General features: G+C 34.8%; 2 protein-coding genes across 3 annotated transcripts; one reads left to right on the top strand and one right to left on the bottom strand.

Moving 5' to 3' along the window:
- Positions 1-894: 894 nt before the first annotated feature.
- LOC132556616 (neurochondrin-like) lies at positions 895-16,457 on the bottom strand. Of its 2 annotated transcripts, none has more exons than XM_060221048.1 (19): positions 16,423-16,457; positions 15,880-15,988; positions 14,736-14,835; positions 14,383-14,468; positions 13,174-13,238; positions 12,831-12,973; positions 11,932-12,065; positions 10,914-10,979; positions 10,721-10,796; positions 10,147-10,316; positions 8,023-8,211; positions 7,649-7,767; positions 6,595-7,321; positions 4,327-4,450; positions 4,108-4,194; positions 3,566-3,727; positions 2,800-2,898; positions 2,360-2,477; positions 895-989 (listed from the first exon to the last, which is right to left on the bottom strand). In XM_060221048.1, the coding sequence occupies exons 2-19, from the start codon at positions 15,961-15,963 to the stop codon at positions 950-952; spliced, it is 2,589 nt and encodes an 862-aa protein (XP_060077031.1). In that variant the 5' UTR covers positions 15,964-15,988; positions 16,423-16,457; the 3' UTR covers positions 895-949. The 2 variants fall into 2 exon arrangements, with proteins under 2 accessions (XP_060077031.1, XP_060077032.1); XM_060221049.1 differs by having other exon boundaries at positions 16,356-16,439.
- A 282-nt stretch (positions 16,458-16,739) lies between these two features.
- LOC132556614 (exosome complex component RRP41-like) lies at positions 16,740-19,970 on the top strand. Its single transcript, XM_060221046.1, has 3 exons — positions 16,740-16,910; positions 17,791-17,997; positions 18,623-19,970. Exons 1-3 carry the CDS (start codon positions 16,740-16,742, stop codon positions 18,986-18,988), a joined length of 744 nt encoding a protein of 247 aa, XP_060077029.1. The 3' UTR covers positions 18,989-19,970.
- The last annotated feature ends 164 nt before the right edge of the window (positions 19,971-20,134 follow it).

Below are 20,134 nucleotides of genomic sequence, written 5' to 3'. Positions count from 1 at the left end.
ACCTGTATGTAGAGACCACCTGTCTCTCTCTATATGTATTTTCTTTGTAAAACCACCTTTCTATATATGTATGTCCTATCTGTAAAGACCACCTGTCTATATATATATATATTCTGTCTTTAAAGACCACCTGTCAATGAAGACCACATGTCTATTTATATCCTGTTTGTAAAGATCACCTGTTTATATGCATCCTGTCTGTAAAGCCCTCCTGTTTAGATACATGTATATAACCTGTCTGTAAAGACCAACTGTCTACATATCCTGTCTGTAAAAACCACCTGTCTATATATATATCCTGTCTGTAATGACCACCCTGTCTGTAATGACCATCTGTCTATATATTTCTTGTCTGTAAAAACCACCTGTCTATATATATATCCTGTCTGTAATGACCATCTGTCTATATATTTCTTGTCTGTAAAAACCACCTGTCTATATATATATCCTGTCTGTAATGACCATCCTATCTGTAATGACCATCTGTCTATATATTTCTTGTCTGTTAACACCACCTGTCTATACATCCTGGCAATGCCCACCTATCTAGATACATGTATATAACATGTCTATAAATACTCTCTCTATATATAGATATACCTTATATTGTATATTGCCTGTAAAAACAACACCGGTCTATAAAGACCACCTATCTATTCAAACATTAAAACTGATCAACTGGTAGGTCTATGAATGCATCTTTTACTTTTGACATGAATCTAAGATTATATTACAGAGTGTAATAATGATGATCATTGTTTTAATTAAGATTGCAATCTTTGTATTCTCAACTTAAGACTGAGTCTCTTTAAGAGATTTTTTCCAGATTATTATCAAGGTACAACATTACACAAATAAGAGCAACACAGGAGTAAAACTTGATATGACCTTTAATGAACATTTGGTGATGTGAAATGTAATGGCACTGCTATGTGGTATAATCCAAGGTTTAGGTCAGTAAGCTTTGTAGATCTGTCTGCTGGTAAGTTCTGTAAATAAAAAAAATCAGATTCAAAATGATTTTACATTTGCAACATAAAGTACCTAAATCCTTAGTTCAGCAACAAAAGGTCACATCTATGACCTTCCAATTTCAGCAACACAAAAGGTTTGTGGCCATTTAATTTCATGATTTTGCAATTTCTGGAATACGAGTTCATGATAATTAACTTCCCTGATTTCAAACACACCCTTTTAAAATTTTGAAGTGTATGGTCCACATTTAAACCTGACAGGGAGCCCCACTTTGGTCACATCTGTTCAACTTTTTATTGGGCATTTTAGAGAAACTGTACCATGGCTGACCTTTTCTTAGGTTAGAACAACTTTTGGTACTTTATTAACAGTAAGTGTGGCACAATACCCTGACCAATTAATTGATCTTATTAGCTTTCAGATTGATAAATATTGGCATTGTGAGTCACACCAGTATATAGGCTTCATAGCTGACTTTTTATCAATATTTTAACAGTATATAATAAAATACATCAATAAAACACACATCACATCAAATGGTACCATAGTCTATTCTTAAATTCTACCATGCCTTCTTGCAATTGCTGTGAAGTAATCATGAATGTTTCAAATACTGAAAGGTATGATTAATGACATCCATGTTATGTTATTTTTATTGCAGATTTCAAATCATCCTGTATACTATCACAAGTAACAGTTATACACGATCTGTTTCAGTCACAAACACATGGTTGTCAGGTATTTGTAAAAACCAGTGTGCTACAAGACTTTTATCAAAATGTTACTTCGAGTGATTTAAAATTTACGTTTATAATGTGTATGTTCAGGGCTCTCGATCTGCCAGATTTGGGGCCGATATTCGGCCCCATTCCCAATGTAAAATAGTATCTTTTTTCCCAATTTAGACCCCAAGTTTTCCCAATTCTAAGGAAAACAGCTATTTTTCCCAATTCTAAGGGCCCCGGGCCCCAGTCCCAAAATGGGGTGTGAGAGCCCTGATGTTGTATGAAAACAGCACTTTTTTCCCCATCCTTTGGATTTATTTTTTGTTGCCACACAAGCCACACTGGACAAAAACCTACCACACCCCGGAGAAAAAAAGTAACAACTTGTATACTGGAAAATTCATTAGGTGTCTGGGCGTTTGTTTTGATAGCAATTGAAGGTCATTCACAGTTTTTAAAAACTTCTTCAATAAATTGTCAATGAAATTAAAAACAGATGTACAAAAAACAATAATTAAGTTCAATTAAGGAAAACATGTTATGATTCAAAGTTTTCTGGTAATGCTTCCAATGCAAAAATTTGCAAAAAGTGAACTGAGAGAGAAGGAAAGTTGTTTTGCTGTATATAATAATATACTAATGACAAATAATTGACTTACTGTGAAATGACAAGGTATCCTGTTGTCTTTGCAACTTCTCGTACTTTGGGGCTGGTTTTCACAGCCACTGTGATCAGTTTTAATACACTCTGTTGAACACTGTCTGGAACACCTTTGCCTAAAGAAATACATAAATCAAATTGTAAAATGTAAATAAAGATCTAGTGTTAACTGGAGACTTTACTAGAGTTAGATATTGTTGCACAAATCTGATGTCATAATTAAAGACACCATGAAGTTATTACAATAAGGTGACAGTATATTTTAGGATGTGAAAATGTAATTTATAACTGAAACTGCCAGCAATGAGAAAAAAAGAATTAGGACGACATATGTGCATAAGTTTAAGAAAATGTGAGACTAAATTTTTAAGTATCTAGTAACTTGATAAATCAAGTTGTATGGTACATACCCTAAGAGACCTTAGTACCAGTACATACCAGAGGTTTTAGTCAACAGTTTCTTCCAATGAGGTAGAACCCCAGCAGATAGCAGTGTATGTGACAGTACAGGAAACAACGGGATACACTCACTAATAGCTGAAAAATACAAGTCATATATCTCCAGTTATATTGGGGTAGAATGACTGGGATTCTCCTTAGCTTCACAACAGATTTGATACTCCTGTTTAATAAATTAGCAAGATGATTCAGCAGAGTCCCCCACTGACACTCCCTCACCAAGGTGAACACAAATACTATGGGTTAAGTTCCAGTGACTGTAGTGAAGGAGATTGAGTCTGGACAAATTTCCTTTGATATAGGTCAGAGGTCAAAATGAAAGTCAGAGTGACCATCTTTTGATATCCCATACACTGCCTCACCAAGTTGAACCCATTCCTCAAGTAAGAAGTTCAAGTGGCAAGAAGTGTGGGAGATGGAGCCCCGACAAACATTTTCTTTTAAAGGTCAAAATGTAGGTCAGAATGAAGTTCAAGCTACAAGAATTGCAGAAGATTAACGCATAAATGACAGTGGATGGAAAGGAAAGTGGATGACTAAAAAAATTAGTGAGGCTATAGCACACTTTCTCACCTACCAATGTTTAAACAATGTGTATTATAAGGTATATCATCTAAAATATTGTTACTGTAAATTGACCCATGCCCGAAACAAAACACACACATATACATGTATTATATATATCACTTAAATCTCAGAGGATTTCCAATGTATCTGTAACATTACACAAAGTGTCCATACTTACCCTGTAGAGTAAGATGCCAAAGCTCAGAAACGTCCTCCCAAATAGGTGTATACACATCACTGATCTGAACCACCTCCTTACGCTTGTGAGTCTTACTAGTAAATGGACCCTTCACAAACGACATCGCCACGACAAAGAATTTTGATTTCTGATCCGGAAGCACTGTAATCAGAGGTAATGTCAAGATCCCATGTGTTCAATGATTTGATACAAATCCTACAAATGTACAAAGACTTTCATCTGTCAAATCATTTTTATTTTGTCATTCTTTATTAAACATCTGTCAATTGCTCATTAATACTTTTTGATACTCAACTTTTCCATGTCTACTTTGGTGTATCTGCACTATTATTAACAGAAATCTGAGTGTAGACATTAAATGTCCTGGACTTTATGGGTACAGACCATAAATGTCCCTGATTTTACTTGTACAGACCTTAAGTATCTTGACTTTACATGTTCAGATTCTAAATATGCTTGACATTACAGGTGCAGGATTTTTTGGATCCAGACCTTGTTCAACACAAGTATGGTTACATTACCTCTCGAGGTTTTGTACTGTCGTAGTAACAGGAACATTCCTAATGTGACTAGGTTACACCATAGAATCAGATAATCCTCTCGGTTAGCTATAACAAAGTATGAAAAATATAATTGTTGTTAAGGCTAAACTGTTAATTCGCCTGTGTTTGTTTACAAATCTAATAAACATTTACAAAGAAATTCAATGCTAAAAGGAACACTCTATACAATGTACTTACAGAGAACAGGTACAGCTTCCACCACAGCCTGACATAGGATATGCATGTCCTCATCCTTGCTGATCAGATCTTTCTCCAACACCACCAGATTCATTAAGGCTCCACAAACCACAAGCAAACTCCCCTGAAATTTTTCACAGATTCATTAATAATCTACAAACCACAAGCAAACTCCCACAAAATGTTTCAGATCTGTTAAGGCTCAACATACCATTAGCAATCTTCTCTGAAATGGACAGATGAAGATATACAAAAAGGATTGACAAATGAAGATGTACTAAAATGTGCTATTTTGTTTCTTGAACAAAAATACATCCACCCTTAACATTTTAACAATAAGTGTGCCATTTGCCTTCTTCAATATTTACCCTACAAAAACTAAAGGAACAACCTTTTACAAGACCTGAAATATGTGTTCATACTTAATGCTACTCTTAATTTTGACCGTTCATTTTGTCTTAATCTACTCCATCTTTTGACCATTTGACCCCAAGTCTTCGTGCTGCTCATTCTTTTGACCATTCAACCTCAGTCTTAATGCTACACATTCCTTTGACCATTCAACCTCCGTCTTAATGCTGCTCCTTCTTTTGACCATTCAACCTCAGTCTTAATGCTACTCATTCTTTTCACCATTCAACCTCCGTCTTAATGCTACTCATTCTTTTCACCATTCAACCTCCGTCTTAATGCTACACATTCCTTTGACCATTCAACCTCCGTCTTAATGCTACTCATTCCTTTGACCATTCAACCTCCGTCTTAACGCTACTCATTCTTTTCACCATTCAACCTCCGTCTTAATGCTACTCATTCTTTTCACCATTCAACCTCCTTCTTAATGCTGCTCATTCCTTTCACCATTCAACCTCCGTCTTAATGCTACACATTCCTTTGACCATTCAACCTCCGTCTTAATGCTACACATTCCTTTGACCATTCAACCTCCGTCTTAATGCTACTCATTCCTTTGACCATTCAACCTCCAACTTAACGCTACTCATTCTTTTCACCATTCAACCTCCGTCTTAATGCTACACATTCCTTTGACCATTCAACCTCCGTCTTAATGCTACTCATTCCTTTGACCATTCAACCTCCAACTTAACGCTACTCATTCCTTTGACCATTCAACCTCCGTCTTACTGCTACTCATTCTTTTCACCATTCAACCTCCGTCTTAATGCTACTCATTCTTTTCACCATTCAACCTCCGTCTTACTGCTACTCATTCTTTTGACCATTCAACCTCCGTCTTAATGCTACTCATTCTTTTCACCATTCAACCTCCGTCTTACTGCTACTCATTCTTTTGACCATTCAACCTCCGTCTTAATGCTACTCATTCCTTTGACCATTCAACCTCCGTCTTAATGCTACTCATTCTTTTGACCATTCAACCTCAGTCTTAATGCTGCTCATTCTTTTCACCATTCAACCTCCGTCTTAATGCTACTCATTCCTTTGACCATTCAACCTCCGTCTTAATGCTACTCATTCTTTTCACCATTCAACCTCCTTCTTAATGCTGCTCATTCCTTTCACCATTCAACCTCCGTCTTAATGCTACACATTCCTTTGACCATTCAACCTCCGTCTTAATGCTACACATTCCTTTGACCATTCAACCTCCGTCTTAATGCTACTCATTCTTTTCACCATTCAACCTCCGTCTTACTGCTACTCATTCTTTTGACCATTCAACCTCCGTCTTAATGCTACTCATTCTTTTCACCATTCAACCTCCGTCTTACTGCTACTCATTCTTTTGACCATTCAACCTCCGTCTTAATGCTACTCATTCCTTTGACCATTCAACCTCCGTCTTAATGCTACTCATTCTTTTGACCATTCAACCTCAGTCTTAATGCTGCTCATTCTTTTCACCATTCAACCTCCGTCTTAATGCTACTCATTCCTTTGACCATTCAACCTCCGTCTTAATGCTACTCATTCCTTTGACCATTCAACCTCCATCTTAATGCTACGCATTCTTTTCACCATTCAACCTCCATCTTAATGCTACACATTCCTTTGACCATTCAACCTCCCTCTTAATGGTGCTCCTTCTTTTGACTGTTTGTATTCTATCTCCATGAAAAATTCAGAAAAAGTACAGACCAGTTCAGATACCAACACTATCAATACTAAGAATTGTTTGGTCTCTGCCTTGATTTACAATATCATAATCTCTCATGAAGCTATTATTAGACAAAGGCTGATTTTAATATCTTTGTTGTCTTGTTATCAACCAAAATCTATCATTACCTTTGCCTCATTGCAGTCCTCTCCCTCCATGACAGTGCTGAGACAGAGCTTAAAGTAATCAACTAGAAGAGTCTGTGTTTGGTTGGTAAGCAGTATCTGGCGTGACTCATCCTCTGCCATGAAATGACAGAAAGCTGGTAACAGGAAGCGTAATAAATCAACATTGTTGCAATTGTAGTTATTTTCAGTGTCAAATTTTACCACACTGCATATACTTTTGTCTGTAGGCTCTGAATGCAGTAAATTATCATCAGCGACCCCACAGTCTCCACAGAGTTCCATGCTAAAAGTCACTGATTTGGATTTGTGTGATGAATTATCTGTCACATTATTGTTTTTTTCTTTTCTCTTTCCATCTTCTAGCACTTCATTTTCTGAAATTTTAACAGATTGTATATTTCCCTGATCTGGTTTCTCTTGCTCCTCACATTGTGTAGAAATGTCTGATTTATCAATATCACATTTAATGTCACAATGCTCTATAGAAGCAGAAAGAACCTCCTCAACAGAATTATTCCTCTGTGTGACCTTCGACCCTGAACCATCCATTGAAAACAACCCTTCCTGGGCAGTCTCTAGACTAGCTGTGTTCTTTTCTGCTGAAGGTTTCTGAGATTGGTATGCTGGTCTTATTTCATTAAATTGTTGGTCTGCTATTCCAGCTGGTTGTTCGGAACACCTATCTCCACTTCCTTTTGCCGTATTTCTAGATTGTACTTGTTGTTTACTGCAAGATAAAAAAATAGGGTTGTAATTATACTTTTATGCTTTTTATATAGCATATATAACAAAATCAAGGGTAGATTACATTTCGTACTTTCTTCACTTAAATAGTTTTTCATGATTCCAAATTGTGCAAGAATGAAGATTAAAATGAAAACATAATTTTCAAAGCTTGCAACTTTAAAATACAGCATACTGATGATATATATACAAGTTCTCTGAAATCAACACAACACTTCTCGTTTTAGATGTAATGGATGGTGAGTACCTAACTTTGATGTGATGGATACAAAATATCCTATGAATACATTCAGAAGTAGAAGGACTTTACCAGACTTTGAGGAGAAATGGCAGCAATGCATAGGTGTGTTCCTTTAGAGCTGAGGTTTCCTCAGACATCCACACCCCCAGGACTCTCACTGTGGCAATCACTACTGGCTCTGGGTATTTCTGAAAATATGAAAAGATAACCAAAAACTATTTTCTATGTGGTACTTATATCATTCCCAGTGAATTTAACATGTGAACCAAAAACTAATGTGTAATTTTTTTCTTCTTTCTTCATAACTTAATCATAGGATAAATGGATTACCAAAATGATATAATAAAACCTTCTCTTTCATATTTTATGTTTTTGTCTACTAAGACTACTGTTCTCCTTTCAAAAATATCTTCCATATTTTCCACCAATGATGATTTACATACATGTGAGTCTTCCCTTTCAGAGACTTCCTGGAGAAAACACAGAATTGCATTGACAGAGCCCACCATGGCATGATGGAGTTGTGTGACCTGCTTTTCATCCAGCTTTAGTGATGGGGACATGGTCATATAATAAATGATGTTCTCCATTAATAGGTAACAGCTACACAGCACCTCAGCCCTTTGTACAACCTGATAAGACATTTACACAAAAGTAATCTAATCTTCAAGTATGATATGAAACCTAGTACATTTGTATACAATAACATCCAATGTCATCTATCATCTAACTGTTCTTAATTGTTCTGGCTTTAAATAGGGAACATTTCGAATGTTACTGTAACAAAAGATCCCAGATGGATCTTGGCACCCACCATTTGAGGATCTGTTTTCAGTTCTTGAAGATTTGTTTATTTTTTTTTTGTTTGTTACAGATGTTGTAAATGTTCATGAACTGGTCTTCATTGAATGTACTCAATGATGGCACAAGATATTTTTATTAAGCACCTATTAGCAAATATCATTTGAAAAAGATCCCAAAGTATTATTAGATAGCAGTCAGTTACAGGTGGATAATGGACAATATGCTTGTGCTGTATTACTGTCGACATCCAAGATGGCTGCCTGTGGGCCACTTTGATTTCAAATCAGTCCATAAAAGGTACAATGCACAACTAGGGACCAAGGGAAACCAATATCTATGAAATATCAGAAGGATCCATCCAGTACTTCCTCAGATATAGCAGTAACAAGATTTTACTCTCAAAATCCAAGATGGCTGCCTGTCGGCCATCTTGATTTCGGATCAGTCCAAAAAGGTATAATGCACAACTTGGAACCAAAGGGAACCTGCATACGAAATTTGAGAAAGATCCATCCAGTACTTTCCAAGAAATAGCAGTAACAAACTTTTACATTCAAAACCCAAGATGGCCACCTGTCGGCCATCTTGAATTCGAATCAGTCAAAAAAAGGTACAATGCACAACTAGGGACCAAGGGGAACCTGCATATGAAATTTGAGAAAGATCCATCCAGTACTTTTCCAGAAATAGCGGTAACAAGAATTGTTTACGGACGGACGGACCACGGACCACGGACGCAGGGCGATTTGAATAACCCACCATCTAACGATGGTGGGCTAATTAAGTTATAGAGTGATGAAACGTAAGAAATGATGATATAATTTACTTTAAATAGGGAACACTTTTTATGTTACTGTAGTAAATTTGATAGAGTGACAGGATTTAAGAAATGATGATAAAATGCCAGTTCCTATTAAACAATTGAAAGATTTAGACCTTGTGTTTCTATTAATCTAGAATTTCTGTTAGTAATCTAGAATTACTGAATTCCCAAATCAGTCTCTAATGTCAATAAATCACTTCAATAGCTTAAATGTTCACATTGCTTAAAGTAGCATATCTAACAAAAAAGATTCCATTGATCCACATCAAGGAAATCACCATGGAAACTTCACATCATACACAAAGTCATTCTTAAGCAGAGTTACACATGATAAAATATGTAAATTACTTTTCAGACGTGTAAACTATTTTACATTTGTATAAGTAATGGGAAATTTCTTCAAAATTGATTATCAGTTCAAATCAGAAAGGCTTTCTGATGAAGTTAGTCAATCACATAATCAGCTGACTGTGTGTTCAATAATCAGAGATTTTTTTATTTGTAACTTCAAATAAACCTCACTTCCTTAAAATTAACAAAAATGAATATTATTGTAAACTAGCATTTCTAGTATTCATAATATGAGTTTTGTTTTTGATAAAACACAAGAAAATATTAAAGTACATATGACTGATAACATAAAATTACAATTATATGAGGTTTACTGTTTAGATAATTGATTATATCTGAGCATTGTCCCATCACTATACTATATTGTGGAAAACTTTCCATTAATCAATTATTCACATTTTACTGGTGAAATCTATTTTTCATCTTTCCCCTTGTTAATTTGCCCCTAAAATATGATTACTGGATTTGGTATGCATTATATCAACATTCATATTAATGATAAATCTGTGCTCAAAACAAAGGACAGACAGATGAAAGTTACATTATGATGAAAATTGGCTGGTAAATATCACATTTCAATATCAATCACCTGTTCAAATGAGAAGTTTTCCAAGATCATCCTTATTTCAATACAACTGAGGTGAGTGATGACCAGGAGGAGCTGGCAGTCAGGTGTTAGTGGTGGCAGGACAGTGGTCACTCCTAGGCGATCAATTATCACAGCCACCAAGCACAATGTGGGATTCCGCTGGTCTTCACCTGAACAAGCATTAAAAATCTAGTACAAAAATGGCACGACAGCTTCGGCATCACGAAACATATTGCAACATTTAATTTACTGGCTGATCAGAATTTTTCATTTTCCATAATATATGTCTTTCGTAAGTTCTCCAAAGCAATATTTCAACCTTAATACTGTTCTGATAATGTTTGACTTCTCAGCATTAGAATTAATATGTAAGTACCAGTCAGAAAGAATAAACTAAACTACATCATAGAAACTATACTAAGGATAATTATCTATTGATCAGTAGCTAACCCAACTTTTCTTTTTCTTGTTTTTTATTGCAATTTAAATGAAGAAGATGGCAACTAACTTCTCAGAATACTGATCACTTTTATCCTCCGCACAACAAATTGTGAACTTGGACAATCTACCTTACCTAATCTACTGGTAAGTATTTCTTTCAATGTTTTCACCAAGACAGGCAGCCAGGTACTCTTCTTACATTCGTTAACCTGGAAAAAATATTGGTGAAACAGACATATATAACAGGATTTATTTAAGTTCATAGTAATCATCTTACTTTGAAAAGCAAGAGAATTGTGTTATGTAAACCTTCTGGCTACACTTACCATGTCATCTGGAATACTTTGAAGCATCTGTTGCAGAAAGCCACACATTTCAAATTTGGTTTCATCCTGTGAAAAAGGAAAGGTCTATATTTATCTTCATGTCTCCTTTCATAAATTAACTTAAGATTCCTTTATAGTGTAATTCTGTACTAATAAAATCTGTTATCTATATGTGTAGGAGATTAAGAGAATCTTTCATCCACTTTAGGGTGATATAGGGGGATCTCAACCTGAGGGGGAATTATTAAGTTGTCAAACATGAGGCAAGTCTGGTGTTCGAGGGCTGAGATCCCCCTATCTCATCCTATTATTTTTCTCTTACTCCTTGTCTCAGTGCATAATATGGGCAGTGTATGAATAGTGGAGATTCCCACACCTCAGACGCTTCACACATTACGATTTAATCTTACGCATAATGTGTAAGATTCTATTGTACATGCCTATAAAACAACAATATATATATGTTTTCATAATAAGTTGTGGATTCAAATGAGACAGGTGTATACACTCCCTTACCTCTGTAAAATTTTCTACAAGCTGAGATAGGGGATTCCACTTGAATTGCTATGATGTTACTTCAACAATGCCAAGTATTGTCAACAACACATTTTACATAAGATGGCCAGCAGGGTAAGAGAAAAATAATATTCATCCTATAAAATGATATCCCCCTGAGGGTTCAGATCCATCTATCTCACAAACAATACGGGTGAAAGATTTGATCAATCTCAGCATTCAACTGAGATAAACCTATCTCAAACATGAACAAGTGATAGAATTTTAGGCATGAAAACTTTACCAACTATTCTCAGTTGCAAATTCTTTGATTCAACTTAATAATCTCCCTTTTTTGTTATACTCGAGAAAGACATAATTTTGTACCTAATGTTGTGTTGATGTATCAGGCATATCAGACGAGACAAAAAATCTAACAATGGATGTTGTGAGAGATTTGCTAATCCTGTGTACAAGAAATGTGTGTCCTATGCTAATAACATCCCATGCAGTATACCATTACCTGAAAATTGTGGAATGATTTAACAAGGTACACCATCATGCTGTGAAGAAGTTTAGTCTGCCTGTGTGTCAGCCACACCCTGGGTCCAGTCACAGACAACATACACTTTAACACCCCCTCTGCTCTGTCAGCTCCTGTAAAAAGACAACACAGATAAAGCACTCCAGCCTAGAGGACAGATAAAATGATTTCATTCATGTCTAGATACATGTCATTCTGTAAATGGAATAGTTAATTTTTTTTTTTCACATGTTTCTTACAAACAATCCTTCATCTGTTCCCTTTGGTGGTTTTTATATATAGGTTTGAGTGTATGATTACTACATCTCTGCTCACTTGAGTGACCTTCAAAGACAGGTTTTAATGCATGATTGATATATGCACTTCATTCAGTGGCCTCTGTAGGCAGGTTTTAGACAGGTTAGAGTATTTACAAACATCTTTCTGCAACATCTTTTGCAGTCTGTTTGAAAGGTAGAATCTGAATGAGCAAGAGATCACCACTTAATTTTCTAAGATTTCACTACAAAGAAAAATACATCAAAAGGTAATTAAAGCTAACAAATTAAATAGCTAGAAAATGTGTATCAGATATGAATGTCCCCACTCCTATGCAACCCAGAATCTGATCAGGTGTAGAACTTTGTTATGATACTGTGGGGTTAATATGAACCGTACCTGTTGAGAAGTTCTCCTCAGAATATTGATATGATTCTGAACAAGGCGCTCAGACAGACAAGGGTACAGGGTAACACTATATACACCCCCCTCTCCTCCAATTAAAACATAATTGCAAGTTTGCATTACACAAAAATCATTTCACTGCAGGTGACTCTAAATTGTGTTTCAATGCTTTTTAGTATTTGGCAAGTTCTACTGTTATTTTTTTATCTTCTCACCATAAAGGTTGTCAAGGATCACCCTGCAAAGTGTGACTGGTGTCCACTTAACCAACAGCTGATCACATCCTTCTGCTGTGCTGGCCAGATTTTGTAGAATATCATAACAATCAGCAACCATTGTTGTGGCCATCTCATCTTCCCTGTTAAGTAATATGTTAACATCTGTATCTACAAGTATGTTGTTAAGGAACCATATCTAATCTCCAAGAAAAGTGCACTTTTTGGCTAACATTGCCAACACCAAAACTAAAATCAGTGTTATATGGAATGATGGATGTTTATCGTAATCTCAAAATGTTAAGATAAACTATTCTGTTGTATAAACAAGTGTGGTACATACCCTGCATTTTTTAACACTATCCCATTCAATATTTCGATGTGCTTCTCCAGTCCTATTTTTGCAATCTGAAATTAACAAATAGTTAAAAATGCTAAAAGGTTACCTTAATGGAAAACATCACTTACATTTTAACTTCCAGATTATTAAAATTACAATAAAGAAGTTGATTTCATTAATATTCCTCAGCAGACACATAACAAATGAAATGCACCAATATCATTAGGAATCAAGAGTGTAAGTGAAATGATGAATTCTCGAAAGCAACTTCATTGGAGATTATTCCTGGCTGTGAAATTTTTATTTGGTAATATATTTATGACTCACTTGTGTAAAATATGTTACAATGAAGAGTTTGAAAGAAGCCAGAATAATGTTTTGATATGTTCCATACATGTATTTGTGTCTGACACATACTTATAAGTGAGCTATGAATGTATGGGTTTATTTCACTCAATCTGATACTTAGTGTGTATGTCAGATATAAGCACTTGTGTTACTAGTATGACATCGTGTGTTTATATTTTAGTATTGTAAATTGTGTGGGAGACAATCAAGAGTTCAAAGATTATAGGTTTTGAATCTGTTTTCAAAAATGTACTTATCATAAGCTGTGAGTTTCACTGGCATTAATTCAATATACATTTATGCTTGGACAAAAGATTTTAACAAAGGATGTTAGTTATGTAATTGAGGGACTTGCAGGCCCTTACTTTGGTACAATGCATATGATCTTAGTATAACCAATGTACACACAAGTTTTGTTATTCAATTTTAAATGCAAGCAAAGTTTTGCTCCAGACAAGAAATTTTAACAAAGGGCAATAACTCCTTAATTACGAGTTATGCACCTTGACTTTCATACACTCGACATCGTCTTACATACTAAAGCCATGTCAAGTGTATGAAAAATGTATACAATGTATGCAACCAGTTTCATTATCCTTCAGATACTAAACGGATGGATTGATAAAGCGACAACTATATGCTCCCTCAAAAAAATTTTGGAGAGCATGGAAATGCCAAACAGTCAATATAATTCTGAAAATGAAAATATGTGTTATCAGTTATCACTTTTCATGATTTTTTACAGCACCAATGAACTCATTTCAGACTGCCATCAAGCAAAATAACATCATAACTGTACTAACAATAAATAAATTTTCCAAATATAAGAAAAAAATTTGTTTGTTCTTTGAACATGTTTCTTACCTGGTGTGGATCTGTACACAGACCAGACAAAATACTGAGAGCTATGGACTGATACATACTAACAGCACATCCCTCTGGAGCAGTTTCTGCCAAATATAACCAATTGAAAAAATGACATTTTTTCATTATAATATCTAGATTTTAGTTCATTAAATTATCTTAAGTGTTTATTTATGTCACATTTTACATAATACCAGTCATAGGTAGAAGTACAGGGACTAGAAATCAGAAGTCTTATTACTAGTATCAGCTAATGGAAACATTCTTTTAGTCAATTAGAGTGAAAGGGAGTTAGGTAGAGCCCCATGTACATCTCTCCTTCGTTTGCATGGATTTACAAAAATGATTCTTACTAGACTTTAGAAGTCTGATAAGGAACTTCAAACCAATTGTCGAAAACATCTCATTCCTTTCTTCCTTTGATAAAGCTTTGGCTTTAGTCAGTTTCGCAATCTGAAACATGAAATAATTGTTTATGATTATCTAAGTCTTAATGTCCGAATAAATCAACCATACAACAGAGAAGGGATAAATTATAGGCATGACAAGATGGGAATGAATAAAGTCATCTGAGGATAACTAATTCCCCTGGTAGAAAGTTACAGTGTAAATATTATTGAATACAACACTATAAAATAAAATGTTATAACCTGGATGAGGTTTAAACTCAGGCAAGAGCTGATGTCACAAACATTTAAGAGATAATATAGTAAAACGGAAATAATTTCATTGAAATGGCAAAAAGCTACATATTACAAAAGGAAAAGAGATTTTGTATCAAGAGGGAAGCAATTTTCAGCAGTTAACTAGTAACTTCTGACTTTCATCTGCCCTTACAAGTAAAAGTCCCAAGAAAAAGCAGTGAATCTTGCCGCCATAGGTCAAGTAATCAGGATATAATATCATTTGCTCATATTTTTTCACAGCCTTAAATAACAAGAATTGTTTGATTATAATTTAGTTTAAATTTGAGGTAGTGTATTAACATGTACATAAGCATATCAGCCTGTGTTTTATAATGGCATGACAAATACATATCAGCAGGAAAAACTATTGTGACTAATATATGCTTCTTTATCAATATCACGCAAGGCAGGAATAGTTGTAGCCTACATGACATCAGGTGAAGAACCATCATGTGTGGTTCTAGCTACAGCTCCTATCCCAAGGGGGTTGTGTTTCTCTAGAAGCTGAGACCAGTCTGTGCTGTCATAGTTGTGTCCTTGGGCAAGACACTACTGTTTTTGCTGGGAATGGCATGAGACAGGCCTCCTGTATGTTGTTCGGTGAAGAATCCACCAGTTACTACAATGAGACCCTGTCTCAAAATTACCTGACAATGAACCCAGACACAATAACAACACAACAGGGAAACCTTATGACAGTTATATCGGTTTTATAACTAGTAACACATTATCTAAATAATGATAGTATCAAGACCACAATTGACCCTCTGGCCTTAGCTGATTGTGTGTGTGTAAATCACTGTATACATACCAGCAATAATGCTGCAAACTTTTCGTTGTCAGATTTGGCATCTTTTAAGACTTTCAAATATGCTCCACTGCTTGGTTCCTCCATGGTATTCTGCTGTATGATAGTTGACCTAAAAATATAATAATCTGGTTGCATTCCAAGAAACTTGTATTATACTTTGAAATTAATCTTCCATTTGAGTAAATTGCCACTGTGGCTGTGCGAATATTTAGGGTCTTGAATAAATTGATGATGTTGGTTGGTCACACGGTAATGTTTAAATAGGAGAGCGGCACTCATGTCAGTTTGTATTCCAGTGCGAAAAGCAGGTCTTTCTAAACGATGCCAAATACAATGATGTGTGTATGCTTTTTGCTGGAATGAAGATTGAAAAAAGGTTTTGATTTCTAGTCCAGCTTATCAAATTCTACAGAGTCTATATCCTATTATCATGAAGGTTTACTATAATGAATTAGCTAAAAGTAACATTTAAGTACCTCGCTGTATAATTAGTTGACAAACCCCTTTAAAATCAAAGCAATTCAAGCATTTAAGATTTCTCACCGTCACCAATCTGAACAACCGAACGCATGTGTCGTTGTCGTCTGTTTTCGTTGTGAAAACGAAACACTGAAGAGCTCCAAGGGAGGGCTCCGTATTTCACTAATCTATTTATGTTCTGTAAGAAAAAGTATTGTGCAATATTTGTATCATAGAAATATGTTTTGTCTTTTATATAAATAAGCAGTAATATCAAAATGATAGAAGAATTTTTTCTCAAGTGAAGTGATAACATTTAAACACATTCGCATAGCAAGTTTTATACCGGTTTCTCGATTAGAAACCGTTGATAATATCCGGTTTCATTTTCAGAGTAAAGCATGGCAGGTCTAGAATTATTGTCAGATCAAGGGTTCCGCATTGATGGACGAAGGCCCCATGAATTGCGGAAGATTCAATGCCGTTTAGGAGTATTTAATCAAGCCGATGGTTCGGCATACATAGAACAGGGAAATACTAAAGTTTTAGCTGCCGTGTACGGTCCTCATGAGGCAAGTGTGATTAAATACATACATACATACCGTTTAGGTGTTAGCCTCCTCTTAATACGTTCGTGAAATAATGTGCGAATGATTATACATTGAATGTATTAATAAGAAAGGCTGGTACCTGTTTTAATAAAACAAATGAAAGTCACATAAAATCTCGCGTAAAATGTTGTATCATAGAGAAGTAATATGCAGGCTGGTGATTTTTTTTATATTACATCAATCATGATAAAAAAAAAGTCGATTTGCAGTGTTTTATAGTGAGGTCTAGCTGTTAATTTTTCTTGTTACATGCTAATAAAAGGTTTTCATGATCAATAGTTTTTTTTTATTTCTTCCAATATCTTGCATTAGTTCTTAGTTTTATTTGATTTTAGCGAATTATAGTCATTTCTCACTTCATATACAACATCAGTTTAAGATCATTATATTTTTAAAGACTCTTCACCACTTGGTTTATGACATCCTTTGAAAATTGACCCATTTGACTTTTAATATAGGTAAAAGTAATTTCTTTTCGAAAACTTTGTCAGGCTCACCCACAAAATTTTTCAGTCCAATATCATGACTCTTTGCTTCTTGGTTAATGAGGTGAAAATATTCAAAGAGAAAAACTAATGCAGAATGAAGAACACACTACTGCATTATCTCACCTGTCCTGAAATATTGATTTTGTTTTTAATTACTTGTGAATCAGTGATCATGGGGAATGGTGAAAAATTATGTACACATATATTTATCTAAACATTTGTGTAATTTATTTACAGTTTATACTGTTTACATTGCTTTCATGTTATAAATGATTACTGATCTGGCTTGTCCTGTTCTTATTGTTAAATTTGATACCAGAATGTTCATGGTGAAGTTACCGTTTCCATTACAGATTCGAGGAAGTAGGAGTAAAGCTCTACATGACAAGGTTCTCGTAAACTGTCAATACAGTATGGCCACATTTAGTACTGGAGAACGTAAACGAAGACCGCGTGGGGATAGAAAGTCACAAGAGATGACCATGCATCTTCAACAAACATTTGATGCTGCAATCCAAACAAGCCTCTATCCTAGATCACAAATTGATATTTTTGTTGAGGTAAAAAGAATATTCACATATAACCATTCAGTAGCACTTTGTATCACAGTTCAGAATAGTTTTTCAGGGGGGAAAAAAGGCAGTTGGCCTGGTACCAGAAACTTGTTCTGAAAAGAAATAGTTTCATGAGGTGTTTGACTCCAGCAGAGGTTTAAGGGGACAATTCAGTCAAGTGACAAATTTGAAATCAGCCAGTCACTAGTAGTATATGGACACTGGTGATGAATGTTCACAAAACATTGAGATAACTTGTAGTTGATTTTTATGCAGCTTTCAATATTTCTTGGAAAAGTGCATGATGAAATGTAAAGTAAGACACTACTTATGGTAGTTTGTGTCATTAATTGAGATGTTTATCACAAAGCTGCTAATAAGAATACATGTAAATAACTGAGTAACAAAATGACCATTTTCCTTATTTGGTTTCAGTAGGTGGTCACTGGTAACAAAAATCCCTTTAATACTAAAGAATGAGAAAACTGTGGTTTTGTTTATTTGTTCATTAAAATTATCAAAATATATCTAATCAGGAGTTGTAAGATGTCGGTACATAAAGATGTATTTCATTATGTCGTAATCATTATTCTGTTATATAGTTTAATGATCCTACTCACACAATTTTCAGGTGTTACAGTCTGATGGTGGGAATTACTGTACCAGTGTGAATGCCTCAACATTGGCCCTAATAGATGCAGGGATAGCATTGAGAGACTATGTGTGTGCCTGTTCTTCAAGTTTTGTTAATGACACCCCAATTACAGACATTAATTATATGGAAGAGTCCTCAGGCAGCCCAGAAATCATTGCAGCTACTTTGCCCAAATCAGAACAGATTGTGTTTTTAGAAATGAATGGACGTCTCCATGAAGACAATTTGAGTCGTGTGACAGACATGGCTGTTAAAGGGTGTAAGGATATTCATGATATTCTAGACCAGGTTGTCCGTGACCATGTCAGTGAAGTGTCTACTGTTCATGGATGGGAGAACTGAGAAAAATGCAATAGAATTTTCTAGGATATGCTGTTTGTATCATTTTTTCATTGTATGTGAGAAATTGAAATGTTGCTTATACATATTTCTTTTCTAACATTATAAATTAGATAATATTTTTACAGCTGAAACTGCACACATATCTTGAAAAACACAACCCATTTTTTCCAATATATTCCATAAATCATTTTGTACATTTAGTCGTGTACATGTATCACCAAATGTGTTTATTTAGGTACATGCATTTGTTAAATGATAAAAAGTTTTTTTGTATTACACAAAAATCTAATTCATTTTCGATGAAATATGATTGGTCATTGAAAGTAATTTGTTGCAGTTTCTCACTTGTGTATGAAGCCTCGATGTTAATTATAAATGAAAGACTCTGCTGACCCTGAAGGGTCATGAAAATGACACGGAGGTCAACAGAATGACCCGAACAGATTAATGAGACTTTGAATGTTACTGGTATAAAGAATCTGTGTTAGTGTGACTCAAATTTCTAAGGAAAATGTACAAAAATGGTATGAAATGATGATGCTTTCACTTACTTAAATTATGTTTAGAATTAAGGTAATACTGAAGTACTGTTGCAAATGTTTTCCTGGTAACATATATAATTGCTTCAGTAAAATATACCATGAAGGTTTTTCCCTAAAAGAAAGACAGTTCAGGGACTGAACTTTCAAATCTGCAGCCAATTTTGCATTTTTGCAAAGTTGTTATCCAGAAATTGTCCTTACAAATAAAAGGGAAGACACTCCAGGCTAAAAGGCATTGTTACGTAAGAGTGGTTGATATAAGTTGTACCTAACATTTGAATTGAGTGTCTGCAATATTTAAATTGACATGTCTTTAACATTTAAATTGACATGTCTTTAACATTTAAATTGACATGTCTTTAACATTTAAATTCATGTATCTGTGACATTTAAATTGACATTACTGTTACATTGAAATTGATATGTCTGTGACATTAAAAATTGACATAACTGTTACATTGAAATTGATATGTCTGTAACATTAAAATTGATGTATCTGAATTGAAAAAGTTCGATTTATTGTGTTTTTTAAGTTGCAAGATCGGATTTCAGTGAGACTAAATAAATTAAATTTGACATGTAGATGTCCACATATAGTTAGAGA

Source organism: Ylistrum balloti, unplaced genomic scaffold, assembly GCF_031769215.1.
Source record: "Ylistrum balloti isolate Yb309-2 unplaced genomic scaffold, AGI_CSIRO_Ybal_v1 Utg370580, whole genome shotgun sequence".
NCBI classification, from domain to species: Eukaryota; Metazoa; Mollusca; class Bivalvia; order Pectinida; family Pectinidae; genus Ylistrum; species Ylistrum balloti.
The sequence above is the reverse complement of the archived record's forward strand: the minus strand, read 5'-3'. Positions and strand labels throughout refer to the sequence as shown.